The sequence below is a fragment of the Pan troglodytes genome, chromosome 18, assembly GCF_028858775.2.
Source record: "Pan troglodytes isolate AG18354 chromosome 18, NHGRI_mPanTro3-v2.0_pri, whole genome shotgun sequence".
Classification (NCBI taxonomy): Eukaryota; Metazoa; Chordata; class Mammalia; order Primates; family Hominidae; genus Pan; species Pan troglodytes.
In genome coordinates, this window is record NC_072416.2 from 54,371,050 (window position 1) to 54,390,700 (window position 19,651).

At 42.6% G+C, this 19,651-nt stretch overlaps 1 protein-coding gene across 6 annotated transcripts in view; it reads right to left on the bottom strand.

The window, feature by feature from the left end:
- AMFR (autocrine motility factor receptor) overlaps window positions 1-19,651 on the bottom strand; it is a 63,751-nt gene that overhangs the window by 3,754 nt on the left and 40,346 nt on the right. For all 6 annotated transcript variants that reach the window (XM_016928540.4, XM_063796276.1, XM_063796279.1 and 3 more), the window contains 2 exon segments: window positions 3,695-3,829; window positions 1,946-2,029 (listed from right to left, as the gene is read on the bottom strand). In XM_016928540.4, the coding sequence (XP_016784029.1) occupies window positions 1,946-2,029; window positions 3,695-3,829 (219 nt within the window).

Consider the following 19,651-nt stretch of genomic DNA (forward strand, 5'->3'; position numbering starts at 1 on the left):
AAGGACGGGGGAACTGGTGGCTGCATACACTTGAGAAATCTACAGAAAGAAACTGGCAGGAGCCAATAAAATACAGGGCCGGGGGAGCTGTGACGGGAGCACGTTCACCTTCCACTGACTCCAGACAACACTGTGTGTGTCCTGGAGCTTGGATAGGGCTCCTGCACGAGGGAACCAACCTAAGGTTGTTGAAAACAACTGTGCCCAAAAGGACCACTTGGAGAGGTAACAGGACCCCCATGAAGGTGGGAGTGGTCATCAATAGCCAGCCCAGAGTCAAAGGAGTTGTTTCTGGGGCCAGATGGGGACAGGGAGATAGTTGGCATAACATGTACACACACACACACACACACACACAGACGTAGTTGGCACAACATGTAGGTACATACACACATACACACACACACACACACACACACACACACGCTGGAGTCTCACTGTCCTATTCTATCCCTCTCCTCTAAGCCTGACCCTAGAGCAGGTTAGAAAAAATGGTGAGTGAGGAGGCGAGATCTTAGAAAGAAAAGAGCCGCCCACCGCAACCCCTGCTCTGTGCAGCTGCATGCCTGACTAATACCAGCCTGAGCGGGGCAGGGCAGAGATTAGAACAGAGGGAGAGTGGAGCTGACAAGCTTACTGGGCTACACTGAGGTTTCTGTCAACTAATTGTTATTCAAGGACTTTGTATTTCTTCACAAATGACCAAAAATGTTGCACAGCAAGGTTCCCTGTGAAACACATACTTTCCTCCATTATATATACATATATATATATAAAATCCAGAACTCTTCATGCTAACTCTAGAAGCAGCAGTGGAAAATCAAGACAGGGACTGAATATGCTGTACCCACAGATGCCCCCAAGCCCACAGCGTCCATATCTCAGCTGCGCCAGCTATTCAAAAACTGGAAATGTAGACATGGACCCCTTAGAAGCCATGCACCATTTCACAAATGATGCATAATCCAATTACATAGGTGGATATGAAAATCTTAACCCAGCAACAGATTTGAAGAAGGCCTAGTAGTGTTTACTGTTTCCTCTTTGTAGAGAAAAACACAAGAGGTGAAAGCTTGTGTCATTTACCAGTGCTTCTAGAGGAGACCTTGTGCACCCCAGTAAGGAAGGCAGCACCACCCTAGACCCAAGCCTGTGTGCAGGAAAGCCCCACACGGCACAAACACAGAAAGGCCAAGGTAGGGTTGTCCAGTTTTTATTTGTGGTCGCATAAGAAAGTGCTCTGACAGTATGGTAGCTGAGGAAGCGAATGGGAACCACAGAAGAGGAGTGGGATCCAGGGCCACAGGTGTAGGGCAGAGGGCACGGGCAGGGGGTGGGGGGAGGTGGCACCTCGGCCCTGCTGCTTGGAGTTAGGGTGGCCACCTCAAGGCACCCAAAGTGGGTCAACAAACAGATCTGGTTCTCAAGAAAGCCATGCTTCCCCCCAGCCCCACTCAGCTCAGGCGGTCTCAGTTTTGCAAAATGCATGGATGTATCTGGAAATCCTGAGTTTGACAAGTGAGGTGTGGGGGAGGGCATCTCAATGGCCTCGGCTCCCTGGAGAGCTTGCCCTAGGCCATCCCCATCTGAGTTTAGATGGGTCCAGGCACCCTCACAGTCCCGAGCCCAGCTTCCTTCTGTCCTTCCACGGGCTCTCACTCAGGCTCAAGGTGGCAGGGCTGGCCCCGGGGAACACAACCCCTTTCTCTTCCAGCACATGAGGGCAATCCCCAGGGAGTGACTGCCAGCCCTGCGTGGAAACAAAGGCCACACCACGGGCACAGCCTGATTTGCTACCCTTCATTATTGGGATGGATACAGCACAGTTTCTTTTGTACTCGTGCCCTAAGCCTTGCAAGCTTCAGGACTGAGGAAGACCACTGCCGGGACCACATTCCCCCTCCACAGCTCCATGAACTCACTCTCACTAGAGTGCGGGTTTTACCTGAGCAGAAGTTTCTCCCTCTTCCTGGTCACTGCTTGGCCTTTCCACAGGACTGTTCAATGCAGGTCTGATGCTATCTGACCGCTGGAAGAGAAACAGTACCAAAAACAGTCCAGAGTCACACAGAAATCAAATCACAGACTCAGGGAAACCCTGGTGTGCAGAGGGAGCTGTGGTACCCAATCCAACCTGTAACTCTAAGGAAGTCTACTGCACCACAGAAATTAAAATGCCATAAAGATTAAAAGCAAGACAAAGGAGCCTGGGGCCTAACCTAGAGTTCCAAGTTTGAGAGTCAGCAACTGGTCCCACTTTAGTTTCCTTTTGAATAACAGTAATTAGACAACAAAAACAATGATAACAGCAGAGAACACTGACTGAACACCTAACTTCGGCATGGCACCAAGGAAAACTGGGACATGGCTGTCTCGTCTATCTTCACGTCCTATGAAACAGGTGCTGCTGTTACCGTCCTTCTAGCCAGTTTAAGATCTCACACAATGCTGCAGACACTCTGGGGACCAGCCAGTAAGGTCTCGCCACCTCAGTGCTGGCTGGCCAGTGTCTGTATTTCATTGCCTGAGGACTTTCTCTGGCTGCGTGAGGTAGTTCAGCCACCCCCAGAGGCAGCCCTCAACTAGTGAGGGAGGGAATTACTCTGTGAACACCCCAGTTCCTCATCTCCTGCGAGGGATATGTTCTGCACTGGATCCCAGAGGCCCCAAATGGGAAGGGGCTTGTCACCCACAGTGATAACAAACCTGCTTGATAACAAACCCATTACTGGCCACTCTCCCTTCCCCAGCTCACGTCCCCACCCACAACCTGTGATTCCTGGGACCACTTCCCAAACTATGTGCATTCAAATCCTTGTCCCAGGGTCCGCTTCTGGGGAAATCCACAGCCAACAGCCAGGTCAAAGAGCTGAGAACTGGGAACCACATCTAATATCTCAGCCCATGTGACTGAGTCTATGCTCTTTCCTCTTCAAAGAGTCTCAGGTTTTATAATTTTATTAATAGATTTCCACATATTTTTACATACTAAAATTGAATCATTTGGGGTAGATTATTCCCTGGTCATACACAAATTCCACGGTCCTGCCAGAAGGCTCATCTATATTAATACTTCTTATGCTCATCAAAGTAGAGATCTGAGCTTTTCAAAAATCAAAAACACCACCTCAGATAGATGAACGGTAGCTAGTGGAACACCACACCAGTGTGCAAAGCCAATTAGGGACAGATGGCACAGCTCCTAGAGCAGGGGGTTGGCAAACTACAGCCTGAAGGCCAAGTTCACTACTCTATTTATTTTTGTAAATAAAGTTTTATTGGAACACAGTCTTGCTTATTTACTTAAATACTATCCATGGCTGCTGTATGACAGCAGAGTTGAGAAGCAACAAAGATCGTGTGGCCTGAAATGCCTAAATATTTATTATCTGCCTTTTAAAGAAAAAAATGTGGCCAATCCTTGTCCAACAGGAACCAATACTATGACTTCCTAGACTGGCAAGGGCAGGCTGGTGTAGAGTGTATATTTGAACAAAAAGTGACTCAAATACTCACCTTATCTTTGGTGTGTCTGTTCTCAGTTATTAATTTGGGAAAGTTAGAGAGTTTATAGAAACCCTTCATTAAGTCATAAATGATATTCAGCTGTTAAGTAACTAAAACAGTTAACCTACAGTATTCAATCTTTGTGAAGATAGAACCCATTTATCATGCTTTAAAAGCCCAGTTTTACCTGTGTAGGAAAAGGTACTTGAATCCGTCCTTCTAAAATATTGTCTGTTGTTATTTCAACTGAGCGTGTCAGCTGGAGGTCCTGCAGTACCAGATGGTATGGAACCTGGGGAAACATCTCTTGAATCTGATGAGCCTACAGGAATACAAATACAGAGTCCACAGAAACGTTCACTGTTAACAGTTGCTCACTGACGTCACAGTGTCTGGCAGGCTTTGGGCAGTGAATGTGGCATCATGCCCTGAAAACACAGGTAAGGGAGCCACCTTTATTCGGTAGGTCACCTTCACACTGCAGTCCCTTTAGTATTTTTCCAGGAAGCCAAACAGGCAACTGTGGACAGCATCAATTTCAACATAAGGAGAGCTCAGAAAACCAACTGGATCCCAAGAGAGGCTCGACTAGAATATTCCAGTTTTAAAAAGTGTTCATTTTAACTACCATTCGAACCAGCAATCCCACTACTGAGTATATACCCAAAAGGAAAGAAATTATTATATATGAAAGATACCTGCACTCATATGTTTATTGCAGCGCTATTCACAGTAGCAAAAATATGGAATCAACCTAAGCGTCCTTCAACACAGGATTTGATAAAGAAAATGAGGCACATATATACCATGGAATATTACTCAGCCATTAAAAAAAATCATATCTTCTCCAGCAACACTGATGAAACTGGAGGCCGTTATTCTCAGTGAAGTAACTCAGGAACAGAAACTCAAATACCGTATGTTCTTATAAGTGGGAGCTAAACAACAAGTGCGCATGGCCATCCAGAGTGGAATGAGACATTGTACTATGAAAGGTGGAAAGGCAGGGAGGGGAGGGGAGTGGGGGAGGGCTGGAAAACTACCTATTGGGTACAATGTTCACTCTTTAGGTGACGGTAACACTAAAAGCCCAGACTTCACCACTGCGCAATACCTGCATGTAAGAAACCTGCACTTGTAACCTGTAAACACATCAAATAAATAAATGTTTTAAAAGTATTCATTTTAAAGCTCAAAATATCTTGGGTATAAAAATGTGTTTTCCTTAAAGATATAATTCCTAAAGGGAACAAACTTCTGATACACATAGCATGGATAAAATTCAAATACATCATGTTAGGTGAAAGAGGTCTGACTCAAAAGCCAGGCATATGATTCCATTTATATGGCATCTGGAAACAGGCAAAATTATGGGGAAAGAAACTTGATAAGTGGTTGCCAGGGGCTGAGGGTCGGGGAAGGAAGCAGTTGCCAGGGGCTGAAGGTCAGGGAAGGACGTGGTTGCCAGGGGCTGAAGGTCAGGGAAGGAAGCGGTTGCCAGGGGCTGAAGGTCAGGGAAGGAAGTGGTTGCCAGGGGCTGAAGGTCAGGGAAGGAAGTGGTTGCCAGGGGCTGAAGGTCAGGGAAGGAAGGGGTTGCCAGGGGCTGAAGGTCAGGGAAGGACGTGGTTGCCAGGGGCTGAAGGTCAGGGAAGGAAGCGGTTGTCAGGAGCTGAGGATCAGGGAAGGAAGTGGTTGCCAGGGGCTGAAGGTTGGGGAAGGACATGACTACAAAAGGACCTAGTGGAGTTCTGGAGGGTGCGGATCAAACTGTTGTACATCTTATTTATGATGATACACAATTATGTGTTGAACTGGATGTTAAAAAGGGTAAATTTTTACTCTATTTCAATTATATCTCAATTTTTAAAAATTATAGAGAATGCAAATTCCTTATACGGCCCTGGAGCTGAGTTTTCCAACTGTACTCTGGAGACATCTCAGAGTTTATGTAGGGCTCTAGGGTGGGTGTGTGTGTAGGGAGAGCAGGCATAGGCCTGGCCACACCACCACCCATACTTTCATCCAAGCAGCTCTGGATTTTTTTTCCACATATGTAAATTAATTCTATAAATGTTTACATTCAAGGTTTTATTTTTGGAAAAGTTCTAATAACTATAACAAAAAAAGGAAGAAAAAAATAATTGCCTTAGGGGCACAATAAAACCCTCCTGAGATATTAGCTCCTAGGAACACGTTGTTCTGACTACAGAAGGAGCAGGGAGTATGTCAACGTCAGGACCTTGAAGGAAAAGGTCGGCACCGGGCTCTGCTTAGAGCTCTTGCTGGGGGTGGAATGTTGGCAACATAAGCAGTGCCCAGGGCCCCCAGGGCCTCCTCATTCCTGCAGTCAGCTTGTTTATGTAAACATGAGTTGATCATTATTTTCCCAGGTCAGGTCAAATCTAACTGGGCAAGAGTCCATAAAAACCTCTAAAATCAGATAAAACTTCTCTTTATTCTTAAACAGCTTCCTCCTCATTTCCCAAATAAAAAAAATGCCTAGGATTCATTTTACTAGACCAAAGCTTTTCTACCAGAAAATCCAGCAAGTTAATTATTAGATCTTAATAAAAAATGCATGGTTCCAGTAAATTAGTTGTACCAAAAGTAGTCCACTCCAAACCATCACAGAACTGGAGGAAGAACAGCCAGGGCCTGCCTGAGAATTCTAAACAACTCCCAGAAGGGAATTCTGATTCCAACACCCTTGAAGTCTTGACTTTTTAAAGGAGGTGGGTGGGGTGGTCCAGCTGCAGAGCTTCAACAGCTGCCTGACCCCAAAGAACCCCTGTAATGCCTGCCATGAGCCCAGCAGTAGCTGCACTGGGCGACCACACTCCCAGGCCACCTATATGTACCAAGATGTCACCCTCACTCTCTGTTGGCAGTCCAGCTGAGGTTTAAGGAGAAAGAGGAGCCAGGAGAGTCATGCTCCCCCTTCTTCTTTTATTATGGCCCCAAGCAGATAAAATTTGCCATCTTAACCATTTGTCAGTGCAAGTGAGCCCTCAGTACCACTATATAGGTGAGTTTCACAGGCTGATTCAGCCAGCCCTGGAGCAAGTGTTACACTGTTGCTGACATGTACTGTATAGTTAGGCCGAGGATGGCTGTGTCTGTACTGAACATGCACAGGCTTTCTTGTCATTATTCCTAAACAATACAGTGTATAACAACCATTTACTCAGCATTTACATTGTATTAGGTATCAGAAGTAGTCTAGAGATGATTTAAAATATATGGAAGATGTGCACAGGTTATATACAAACAGTATCCTTCCCCCATCTTTTTTTTTTTACCTTAAACTATTAAGGGTTAAAGTGTCCCACTTTATATCAGAGACTTGAGCATTCATGGATTTTGGTATCTGAAGGAGGGGGTCCTAGAACCAACCCCCAGATACCAAGGGATGACTACATAGTGTGGCAGAGTTAACCACAGGCACATGGCTGCGCAACAGATCTGAACTTTTTCATCTTGCAAAACTGAAACTATAACTAAGGGACAACACTCCTATTTCGCCTCGCCTCGCCCCAGCCCTCCTGCAGCCATCATTCTGCTGTCTGTAAGAGTTTTATGTGGTATTTGTCTTTTTGTGGTAGACTTATTTCATGTAGCATAATGTCCTCCAGGTTCATTCATGCTGCAGCATGCAACAGGATTCCCTTCCTTTTGAAGTCTGAGTACTATTCTACTGTACAGGTTTGCCATATCTTCCTTATCCATCCATCTCCAGTAGACATTTCAGTTGCTTCCACCCCTTGGCTGTGAGCCACGCCTTCTTTTTAAACCAAATTTCAATACGCCCGTAGCTATATCCATCCCTCCTCACAACCCTCTCTCCTACTCAGCTCCCCACCCTAGCCTGTTCTTTCAGTTGACTCTTCTATTTGTTCTGTCCCATCAATCTCTGCCCCTCAGTGATCATTCCTATGCACATACCAGACGTGCTTTCGAATCTACCCTTAAAAAACAACAGCCTGACACAGTGGCTCACGCCTGTAATCCCAGCACTTTGGGAGGCCGAGGCAGGTGGATCACTTGAGGTCAGGAGTTAGAGACCATCCTTGCCAACATGGTGAAACCCCATCTCTACTAAAATACAAAAAATTAGCCAGGTGTGGTTGGTGCATGCCTGTAGTCCCACCTACTCGGGAGGCTAAGGCAGGGCAATTGCTTGAACCTGGGAGGCGGAGGTTGCAGTGAGCCAAGATCTCGCCACTGCACTCCAGCCTGGCGACAGAGCGAGACTCGGTGTTAAAACAAACAAACAAACAAACAAACAAACAAAAACCATGGAGGAAAACCTGACTTATAACTGACAAATTGGTACAGACTCAGTGTAACAACTCTGAGATGTAAACATTCCAGGGCACTCAGGCAGAGGTGGCTCCCCTGTAATACTGTGAGATTCAGTGCCAGGAGTGATCAGGTTTCTCAGTAAGTATCCAACAAGCATCCCTTCCTGCTTCCAGCACAGGGAGGGGAAAAAGCACCTCAATGAAATCAGCCAGGGCACACTGTTCTTAACAACGTCTGCCCTCAGGAGAAACTACTCAACCAGAACCTCATCTGCTGGGGTCTGATCAAAGCTGCACCGACTGGAGGGAACTCCAGTCCACTCGAACCATCCTGTCCCACAGGAGGAGGGGAAACTGAGAAGTAGATTGAAGTTCACAGTCCAGAGCACGGGCTCACTAAAAGACGGAGCCCTAATCCCAGGACTACAGCATGCTTCTTTCCCTCCCCCGACACCTACATCACGACAGGCCTGTTCACCACAGTCCTTTTTACGCAGTACATCATGTTCAACTATCATGAAAAAATTATAAGGCATACTAAAAGGCAAAAAAACACAATTTGAAGAGACAGAGCAAGCATCAGAGCCACATAGAGCAGAGATGCTGAAATTAACAGACTGGGAATTTAAAACTATGATTAATATGCAAAGAGCACTAATGGATAAAGTGGACAGCATGCAGGAACAGACGGGCAGCATGAGCAGGCAGATGGAAATCTTAAGAAAGAACCAAAGAGAAGTGCCAGAGACCAGAAACACCAACACGAGTGAAGAATTCCCGTGACAGGCTTATTAATAGATGGTCACAGCTAAGGGAAGAATCTCTGAGCTTGAAATACACACTTTGAAAATGGAAAAGCAGGCCAGGTGCAGCGGCTCACACCTGTAATCCCAGCACTTCGGGAGGTCAAGGCAGGTGGATCACTTGCGGTCAGGAGTTCAAGACCAGCCTGGGCAACATGGTGAAACCCTGTCTCTACTAAAAATACAAAAATTTAGCCAGGCATAGTGGTGCACACTTGTAATCCCAGCTACTGGGGAGGCTGAGGCAGAAGAACTGCTTGAACTCAGGAGGTGGAGGTTGCAGTGAGCCGAGATTGTGCCACTGTACTCCAGCCTGGGTGACAGAGTGAGACTCCATCTCAAAAAAATGGAAAAGCAAAGAGAATAAAAACTGAAAATAACAGAGCAGAAAATTCAAGGACTGTGGGACAACTACAAAAGGTGTAAACGCACTTAATGGGAACTGCAGAAGGAAAAGAGAGAGGAACACAAGAAATATTTGAAACAATAATGGCTGAGAACTTGTCCAAATTAATGTCAGACACCAAACCACAGATCCAGGAATCTTAGAGAGTACCAAGCAGGACAAAGGTAAAAAAAAAAAAAAAAAAAAAAAACTACATCAAATTCAAATTATAGAGAATCAAAGATTAAGAAAAAAATCCTGAAAGAAGCCAGAGGGAAGAACACCTTACTTTTAGAGGAGCAAAGATAGGAATGACATCGACAGCTCCTCAGAAGCCCCACAAGCAAGAAGACAGCGAAGGGAAATATTTAAAGTGTTAAGAAAAGACTCACCAACAGAGAATTCTATACCCCACAAAATTATCCTTCCAAAAGGATGCAGAAACAAAGACTGCCTCCGACAAACCAAAGTTGGAATATGTTGCTGTGAGACCTGCCTTACAAGAAATGTTAAAAATAAAAAGTCGTTTAGAGAGAAAGAAATTGATATAGGTCAGAAAGCTCAGCTCTACATAAAGAAAGGAAGAGCATCAAAGAAGGTATAAATAAATAAAAACTGTTCTTTAACAGACCATTCGATTCAAAATAACAGCAACAGTGCATTCAGTTATGTGTGCTTGTGCACGTGTGTGCTTATGTACTCACATACAGGTGAAATGAATGACAACAATGATACAAGGGACAGGAGCGAGGAATTAGGATTGTTTTGTTATCAAAAGGTACTCACACTTCCCATGCAGTGGTACAGTGTTATCTGAAAATAAACGAATTAGTTGCAAATGTATATTACAAACTCTAGGGCAACCATTAAAACAAGCTTGTCCGACTCATGGCCCACACAGCTTTCAATGCAGCCCAATACAAATTTATAAACTTTCTTAAAACGTTATATTTTTAATTTTCTTTTTTTAGCTCATTAGCTATCATTAGTGTTAGTGTATTTTATGTGTGGTCCAAGACAATTCTTCTTCCAACGTGGCCCAGGGAAGCCAAAAGATTGGACACACCTGCATTAAAACAAGTAACAAGAAGTATACTGATATGCTAAGAAAGGAGAAAAATGGAATTCTATAAAATGTTCAGTTAAAACCACAAGAGGCAGAGAAAGAGTGGAAGACAAAAATAGAAACAAAAAACAAGGGCAACAAATAGAAAACAGTAACAAAATGGTAGTTATTAATCCAAATACATTAATAATCACTTTGAACATCAATGGCCTAAATGTACCAAATAAGAGAGGTTGTCAGAGTAAATAAAGAAAACCAAGACCTAACTGAATGTTGTTTACCCACTTTAAAATAAAGACACATACAGATTAAAAGAAAATGGATTAAGAAAAATATACCACACCAACACTAACCAAAAGAAACCAGGAGCAGCTATATTACTTTCACAGAGCAAACATCAAAGCAAGCAAAGTTATCAGGGATCATGGGGTCAATTCTCCAAGAAGACACGACATCTTTAAAGTATATACACCTGCTGGGCACAGTGGCTCATGCCTGTAATCCCAGCACTTTGGGAGGTCGAGAAGGGCAGATCACTTGAGGTCAAGAGTTTGAGACCAGCCTGGCTAACATGATGAAACCCGTCTCTACTAAAAATACAAAAATTAGTTGGGTGTGGTGGCACACGCCTGTAATCTCAGCTACTCAGAAGGCTGAGGGAGGAGAATCGCTTGAACCCAGGAGGTGGAGGTTGTGGTGAGCCGAGATCGGGCCACTGCACTCCAGCTTGGGCAACCAAGTGAGGCTCTGTCTCCAAAACATAAATAAATTAAATAAATAAATAAATTTAATAAATAAACTATATACATCTAACAACAAAGCATCAGACAAACTGAGGCAAAAATTAAAAGAACCACAAAGAGAAACAAAATAGATTTGGAGACTACAACACCTATCACAAATGAACACTCAAGCAGGCAGAAAATCAGTTAAGAACATAGCTGAACTCAATAACACCATCAATCAACTGTATACAATCAACATCTGTAGACTACTTCATCCAACAACAGCAGAATACACATTCTTCTCAAGCTCACATAGAACATTCAAGACAGACCACAAGCTAGGTCATAAAACACATCTTAAAATAAATTTAAAAGAATATAAATTACACAATGTCTGCTCTTAAAGCAGAAATCATTAACAGTAAGAAAACCGGAAAATCCCAAAATACATGAAGATTAAACAACACACCTCTAAATAACACATAGATCAAAGATGATATCTCAGGATAAATTTTAAAATATTTTGAATTAAATGAAAATGAAAACACAAGTTATCAAAATTGTGAGATGTAGTAAAGCAGTGCTTGTAGGAAAATGTATAGCACTGAATGTATATATTAGAAAAGAAGACATAAACAAGTTTCCATCTTAGGAAATTAGAAATAGAAGAATAAATTAAATCCAAAGTAAGCAGAAGAAAACAAATAATCAAAATGAGAGCAGACATCAATGAAATTGAAAATAAGGAGTCAACAGAGAAAAATCAATGAAACCAAAAGCCGGTCCTTTGAAATGATCAATAAAATAGATAAGCCTCTAAGCCAAGCTAACTAAGAAAAAAAGAGAGAGGACCTAAATTACTAATACAAGAAATATTATACAGATAACTTTTTATAATTAGAATTGCCAAAACTTATGCAAGAACAAATAGACAATGTGAAGTTGTATAGATAATTAATAATCTTCCATAGCAGAAGGCATCAGCCCACATGAGTTCGCTAGTGAATTCTGCCAAACATTTAAGGAAGAAATTGTATCAATTCTCTACAATCTCTTTCAGAGGACAGAAGCAGAAGGGATACTTCCTAATTCATACTATAAGGTCAGCATTACCCTAATACTAAAACCAGAGAAAGAGATTACAAGAAAACTACAGACCAACATCTCTCATAAACACATATATAAAAATCCTCAATAAAATATTAGCAAATCAAATCCAACAACGCATAAAAATAATTATAAACTACATCCAAGTGGTATTTATTCCAGGTACATAAGGCTGGTTCAACATTTGAAAATCAATTAATATACTTCTATATTATCAACAGGCTAAAAAAGAAAAGTAACATGACCGTATCAGTAGATGCAGAAAAATCACTCAACAGAATCCAACACCCATTCATGATAAAAACTCTCAGTAAACTAGGAATAGAGGGAAACTTTGTCACTGTGATAAAGAATATCTACAAAAACCCTACCACTAACATCATGCTTCATGGTGAGAAACTCAAAGCTTTCACATTAAGATCAGGAACAAGACAAAGATGTCCCATCTAACCACTGCTTTCCAATGTCATCCTAGAAGTCCAAGCTAATACAATAAGACAAGAAAAGAAAAGCAAACAGATTGGGAAGGAAAAAATAAAACTCTGCAGATGACATGCTCACCTATGTAGAAAATCTGGAAGAACTGATAAAAACACTCTTGGAACTAATAAGCAATTACAGCAAAGTTGTGAGATACAAGGTTAACATACTACAGTCAATTGCTTTCCTATATACAGAAACGAGCAAGTGGAATTTGAAATTAAAAGCGCAGTATGCTTTATATTAGCCCCCACAAAACAAAATAGGACAAAATACATATAAGTTCTATATGAGGAAAATTACAAAATCTTGATAAATGATATCAACGAAGAATGAAATAAACGAAGAGATAGTCCATGTTCATGGGCAGAAAGACTAAATATTGTCAAGATGTCCATTCTTCCCAACTTGATGTACAGATTCAATGCAATCCCAATTAATATCCCAGCAAGCTATTTTGTGGATATTGACAAAATGATTCTAAAGTTATATGAAGAGACAAAAGACTCAGGATAGCCAATACGATATTGAAGAAGAACAAAGTTGGAGGATTTGACACTGCCTGTCTAAAAGATTACAAAGCAACAGTAATCAAGACAATGCGGTATTGGCAAAAGAACAAATAGATCAATGGAACAGAATAGAGAGCCCAGAACTAAACCCACATAGCTGGGTTGACAGCTATACTAAACCCACATAGCTGATTTTTGACAGAAGAGCAAAGGCAATACAATAGAGAAAAGATAGCCTTTTCAACAAATGGTGCTATAACTGGCCATCCACATGCAAAACAATAATCTAGACACAGCCCTTATACTCTTCACAATAATTAACTCAAAATGGATCACAGGCCTAAATGTAAAATGCAAAACTATAATACCCCTAGAAGATAACAGAGAAATAAATAACCTAGGGTATGGCAATGACTTTTCAGATACGACACCAAAGGCACAATCCATGAAAGAAAATAATTGATAAGCTGGACTTCATTAAAAGTAAAAAGTTCTGCAAAAGACAATGTCAAAAATAAGATGACAAGCCAGATTGGGAGAAAATATTTGTAAAAGACACATCTGATAAAGGACTGCTATCCAAAATATACAAAGAATTTTTAAAGCTTAACAATAAAAAAACAACCTGATCAAAAAATGGGTATAAGACCTTAATAGATACTTCACCAAAGATAGATGTACAGACGGCAAATAAGAATATAACAAGTTGCTCCACATCATATGTCATTAGATAAATGCAAATTAAAACAAGACACCACTACATATATATTAGAATAGCCAAAATCTGGAACACTGACAAAACCAAATGCTGGAGAGGATGTGGAGTAACAGGAACTCTCATTCACTGCTGGTGAGAACGCAAGATGATACAGCCACTCTGGAGGATGATTCGGCAGCTTCTAACAAAACTAAACAATTTTACCATTTGATCTAGCAATCATGCTGTTTAGCATTTGTATTTGTCGGTTTTCACATTGCTGATAAAGATATATCCGAGACTGGCAATTTACAAAAGAAAGAGGTTTAATCAACTTACAGTTCCACATGGCTGAGGAGGCCTCACGATCATGGCAGAAGGCAAGGAGGAGCAAGTCACATCTTACATGGATGGTGGCAGGCAAAGAGAGAGAGCTTGTGCAGGTGAACTCCTCTTTTTAAAACCATCATATATCGTGAGACTTATTCACTATCACGAGAACAGCAAGAAAAAGACCTGCCCCCGTGATTCAACTACCTCCTACCAGGTCCCTCCCACAAAACGTGGGAATTCAAGATGAGATTGGGATGGGGACACAGTCAAACCATATCATTCCACCCCTGGCCCCTTCCAAATCTCATGTCCTTATGTTTCAAAACCAATCATGCCTTCCCAGCAGTCCCCCAAAGTCTTAACTTATTTCAGCATTAATTCAAAAGTCCAAAGTACAACATCTCATCTGAGATAAGGCAAGTCCCTAACGTCTATGAGCCTGTAAAATCAACAGCAAGTTAGTTACTTCCTAGATACAATAGGGGTATAGGCATTGGGTAAATACAGCTGTTCCAAATGGGAGAAATTGGCCAAAACAAAGGGGCTACAGGCCACATGCAAGTCCAAAATAAGGTAGGGCAGTCAAATCTTAAAGCTCCAAAATGATCTCCGCTGAATCCATGTCTCGCATCCGGGTCACGCTGATGCAAGAGACGGGTTTCCGTGGTCTTGGGCAGCTCCACCCCTGTGGCTGTGCAGGGTACAGCCTCCCTCCCGGCTGCTTTCACAGACTGGCGTTGAGTGTCTGTGGCTTTTCCAGGCACACAGTGCAAGCTGTCAGCAGATCTACCATTCTGGGGTCTGGAGGACAGTGGCCCTCTTCTCATAGCTCCATTAGGCGGTGCCCTAGCAGGCATTCTGTGTAGGGGCTCTGATCCCACATTTGCCTTCCGCACTGCCGTAGCAGAGGTTCTCCATGAAGGCCCTGCCCCTGTGCCAAACTTCTGCCTGGGCATCCAGGTGTTTCCATACATCTTCTGAAATCTAGGCGGAGGTTCCCAAACCCCAATTCTTGACTTCTGTGCACTCGCAGGCTCAACACCACCTGAAGGCTGCCAAGGCTTGGGGCTTCCACCCTCTGAAGCCCAATGGCCCCTTTCAGCCATGGCTGGAGCAGCTGAAACACAGGGCACCAAGTACCTAGGCTGCACACAGCACAGGGACCCTGAGCATGACCCACGAAACCATGTTTTCCTCCTAGGCCTCTGGGCCTGTGATGAGAGGGGGCTGCCATGAAGACCTCTGACATGCCCTGGAGATATTTTCCCCATTGTCTTGGGGATTAACATTCAGTTCCTGGTTACTTATGCAAATTTCTGCAGCCAGCTTGAATTTCTCCTCAGAAAATGGGATTTTCTTTTCTATCGCATTGTCAAGCTGCAAATTTTCCAAACTTTTATGCTGTTTCCCTTTTAAAACTGAATGCCTTTAACAGCATCCAAGTCACCTCCTGAATGCTTTGCTGCTTAGAATTTTCTTCTACCAGATACTCTAAATCATATGTCTCAAGTTCAAAGTTCCCCAAATCTCTTAAGGCAGGGGCAACATGCTGCCATTCTCTTTGCTAAAACATGACAAGAGTCACCCTTGCTCCAGTTCCCAACAAGTTCCTCATCTCCATTTGAGACCACCTCAGCCTTGATTTCATTGTCCACATCATTATCAGTATTTTGGTTAAAGCCATTCAACAAGTCTCTAGGGAGTTCCAAACTTTCCCACATTTTCCTGTCTTCTCCTGAGCCCTCCAAACTGTTCCAACCCCTGTTAGCTAGTTTCAAAGTCACTTCCACATTTTCAGGTATCTACAGCAGCACCCCACTCCTGGTACCAATTTACTGTATTAGTCCATTTTCATGCTGCTAATAAAGACATACCCAAGACTGGATGATTTACAAAAGAAAGAGGTTTAATGGACTTACAGTTCCACATGGCTGGGGAGGCCTCATAATCATGGTGGAAGGCAAGGAGGAGCAAGCCATATCTTACATGGATGGCAGCAGGCAAAGAGAGAGAGCTTGTGCAGGGAAATCCTCTTTATAAAACCATCAGATCTTGTGAGACTTATTCACTATCACAAGAACAGCATGGGAAAGACCTGCCCCCATGATTCAACTACCTCCCACTGGGTACCTCCCACAACACGTGGGAACTCAAGAGGAAATGTGGGTGGGGACACTAGTCAAACCATATCAGCATTTAACCAAGGAAGTTATGAACTTACGTCTACATAAAAACCTGCACATAGATGTTTATAGCAGCTTTATTCATAACTGCCAAAACCTGGAAGCAACCAAGATGTCCTTAAGTAGGTGAATGAATTAACAAATTGTGGTATATCCAGACAATGGAATATTATTTGGTGCTAACAAGAAATGAGCTATCAATCCCTTAAAGATATAAAGGAAACATACATGCAAATAATTAAGTGAAAGAAGCCATCTGAAAAGGCTACATACTGCAGGATTCCACCTGTACGACATTCTGGAATAGGCAAAGCTATGAAGATAGTAAAAAGATCAGTGGTTGCTAGAGGCTAGGGGGAGGAAAGGAAAGGCAGAGTGCATACAGAATCTTTAGGGCAGTGAAAAGACTGTATCATGTGGATACATGTCACTATATATTTGTCCAAACCTATAGAGGGAACACAAATGTAAATTATGGACTTTGGGTGATTATGATGTGCCAACACAGGTTTATCAACTCTATCAAACATACCCTCTGCTGAGGGATGTTGATAATGGGGAAGGCTGTGTGTGTGTGGGCACAGGAAGCATACAGGAAATCTCTGTACCTTCTTCTTAATTTTGCTGTAAGCCTAAAACTGCTCTAAAAAATTAGTCTTAAAAACAAACAAAAAAGACTCATGAGTATTCAAAAGAATTAGAAGCAGGGTCTCAAAGAAATATATGCCTACTCATGTTCACAGTAGCATTATTCACAATAGCTAAAATGTGGAAGCAATGTGAGTGTCCAACGACAGATTAATAGATAAATAAAATGTGGTATATGCATACAATGAAATATTACTCAGCCTTAAAAAGGAAGAAAATTCTGACTTGTGCTACAACGTGGATGAACCATGATGACATTATGCTAAGTGAAATAAGCCAGTCACAAAATGATAAATATTGTAGAATTCTACTTATATGAGGTACCTAGGTAGTTAAACTCATAGAGAAAGCAAGTAGCATAATGGTTGCCAAAGGCTAGAGGGAGGGGAGAATTAGTAGTTAATTGTTTAATGGGTATAGAGCAAGGGTATCCAATATTTTGGCTTCCCTGGGCCACACTGGAAGAAGAATTGTCTTGAGCCACACATAAAAATACTAACACTAACGATAGCTGATGAGCTTAAAAAAAAAAAAAAAAAAAAAAAAGGCAAAAAAATCTTAGTTTTAAGAAAGTTTACAAATTTGTGTTGGGCTGCATTCAAAGCTGTCCTGGGCCACATGCAGCCTGCAGGATGGACAGGCTTGGTACAAAGTTTCGATTGTGCAAGATGAAAAGAGTTCTGTAGATGGACAGTGGTGATAGTTGCACAATGTGAATACACCACTGAAATGCACATCTGAAAAATATTAAAACAGTAGATATAACGTATTTTACTAAAATAGAAAAATCGAAAAAAAAATTCACTTTCTTATTTTTTTCTGTCTGAAAAAGAGTAGCATTGGCTTGTATGTGCCTATAAGCCTTCTGGAGCAACATAATACATAAGAAACTAACCCAGGCTGTTAAGGGGGCGTGGGAGCTGGGCACATGGGAAAAGGAAGGGAGCATGACTTCACTGTATACTCCTCTCTAGGTTCTGAAACTTGTAAATAAATGACCTATTCAAAAACCTTAAACAAACGAAAACACTTCCCTGGATGCCACACCCTATCAAGCTACCACCTCTACTGCTCTGTGTCCTTCTTCATAACATACTTCCTGGTATGGTCTATTTCTTCAGCTCCCACTCATTTCAATCTACCACAATCTACTGTCCAACCCCTCGGGCAATGGAAAGTGCTGGTTCTTTTCCAGCTAATCAATCACTCCCACTCTGCCAAATCCAACATGCACTTCTATGAGCTCATCTTGTAAGAATTCCACACGCTTGACTCTTCCCTCCTGGAAACCCAACTCCTCTGTGCTGTGCTGCCACCTTCTCCTGGTCTCTTCCCTCTCCACCGGCTGTCATGGCTCCTCCCTCTCTGCCAGACCTCTGAACATGGCAGAACCTAGAGCTCAGATGTCAGCCCTCTTCTCTTTGACCCCCTGCTTTAGATGTCACCTCCAGGCGTCAATCTCCCAAATGTGCATCTCTCACTTGATCTCCTCACTGAGGTCCAGAACTGCCTACAGAGCAACCCAGACTTACCCAAATAGAACACCGCGACCCATCCTCATGCCTGTTCCTCCTGAGTCTTCACATCTCAGTACATGGTACCACTGTCAACTCAGCTGCTTAATTCAAACCCAGCAAGGCAGCTTCCATTCAGCCACTTCTCTCATCCCCCATATCCAACCAAAGCACCAAGTCCTGCCAGCTCATCTTACAAAAGTGTCCTAAACCTGCCACTTATTTTCACCTTTATTACAAATACCCCTGTCCAAGCCCCCATGTGAATTTCCCTTGGCTACTGCAGCAACATCCTAACTGCTGGTCCTGCTGCTTCCATTTCTGACCCTCTATAATTCATCCTTCTCCCAGAAGCAAAATCATTCTGTTAAATATCCTGTCAGTCCCCTGGTGGTGGTGGTGGGGGTCTGTAAGAAGCTCTGAATGGCCTTCTAATACTTTTACAAGATTTAAATTTGCCTGTGGCCTATAAGACCCTGCATGTTCTGGCTCTGAAATCTCAATTCCTATCACAGTGTTGTTCCCCTACTTGCTAGGCCCCAACCATAATGACCTTTCTCAGTTCCCAGAACTTTCTCACCTCATAGCCTTTGCACCTACTGTTTCCACGGCCTCCTTCCCCCTGATCCAGCTCCATCTCATCCTTCATGTTTTAGCTTACATATTACCCCTCAGAGAGAACATCTCCAAATGCCTCCTCTAAAATGTTTCCTCTGGCCTCTACCCACCCACTCCACCACACTGCCTACCTTACTGCTGCCAGAGCACTCATCACCATCAGCAGTCACCTTATTTATATTTATGACCTGTCTCCCCAGTTAGTATCTACCCTACTTGAGAGTAAGACTTGTGTCTACCTTAATGACATTGCAGGTGCTATGCTCACTACAGTGCCTGTCTCAGGAACAGGCTCTCAGTTCAAATTTGTTCAATCAATCAATAAAGATTAACTAATTAACGAATGAACCAATGACCTTCCAAAGCACTGGCTGGGCTTATCCGGGTCAGCCAGAGGCCCTAATCCAAGCAGGACTAAGGTGGTTTGCACTGGATTTCAACAATGGTGAAACACGTTTCTCCATCATTGTAAAATAACACATTCCTTTGGAAAAATACAAAGAAACTTGAAGTATTCAAACAATATCCTTGAGCCAACAGCACGCCTCAACATTTCAAGGCATATACACACATGCATGCATACACACACACACACACACACACACTCAATTTTTGGAGGTGAGGGAGGAAAAGATGGGGAACAAAAACACACATTTGGTGAGCCTCATGCAATTTTTTTTTTTTTTTTTTTTGAGACAGAGTTTCACTCTTGTTGCCCAGACTGGAGTGTAATGGCCTGATCTCGGCTCACTGCAACCTCCACCTCCCAGGT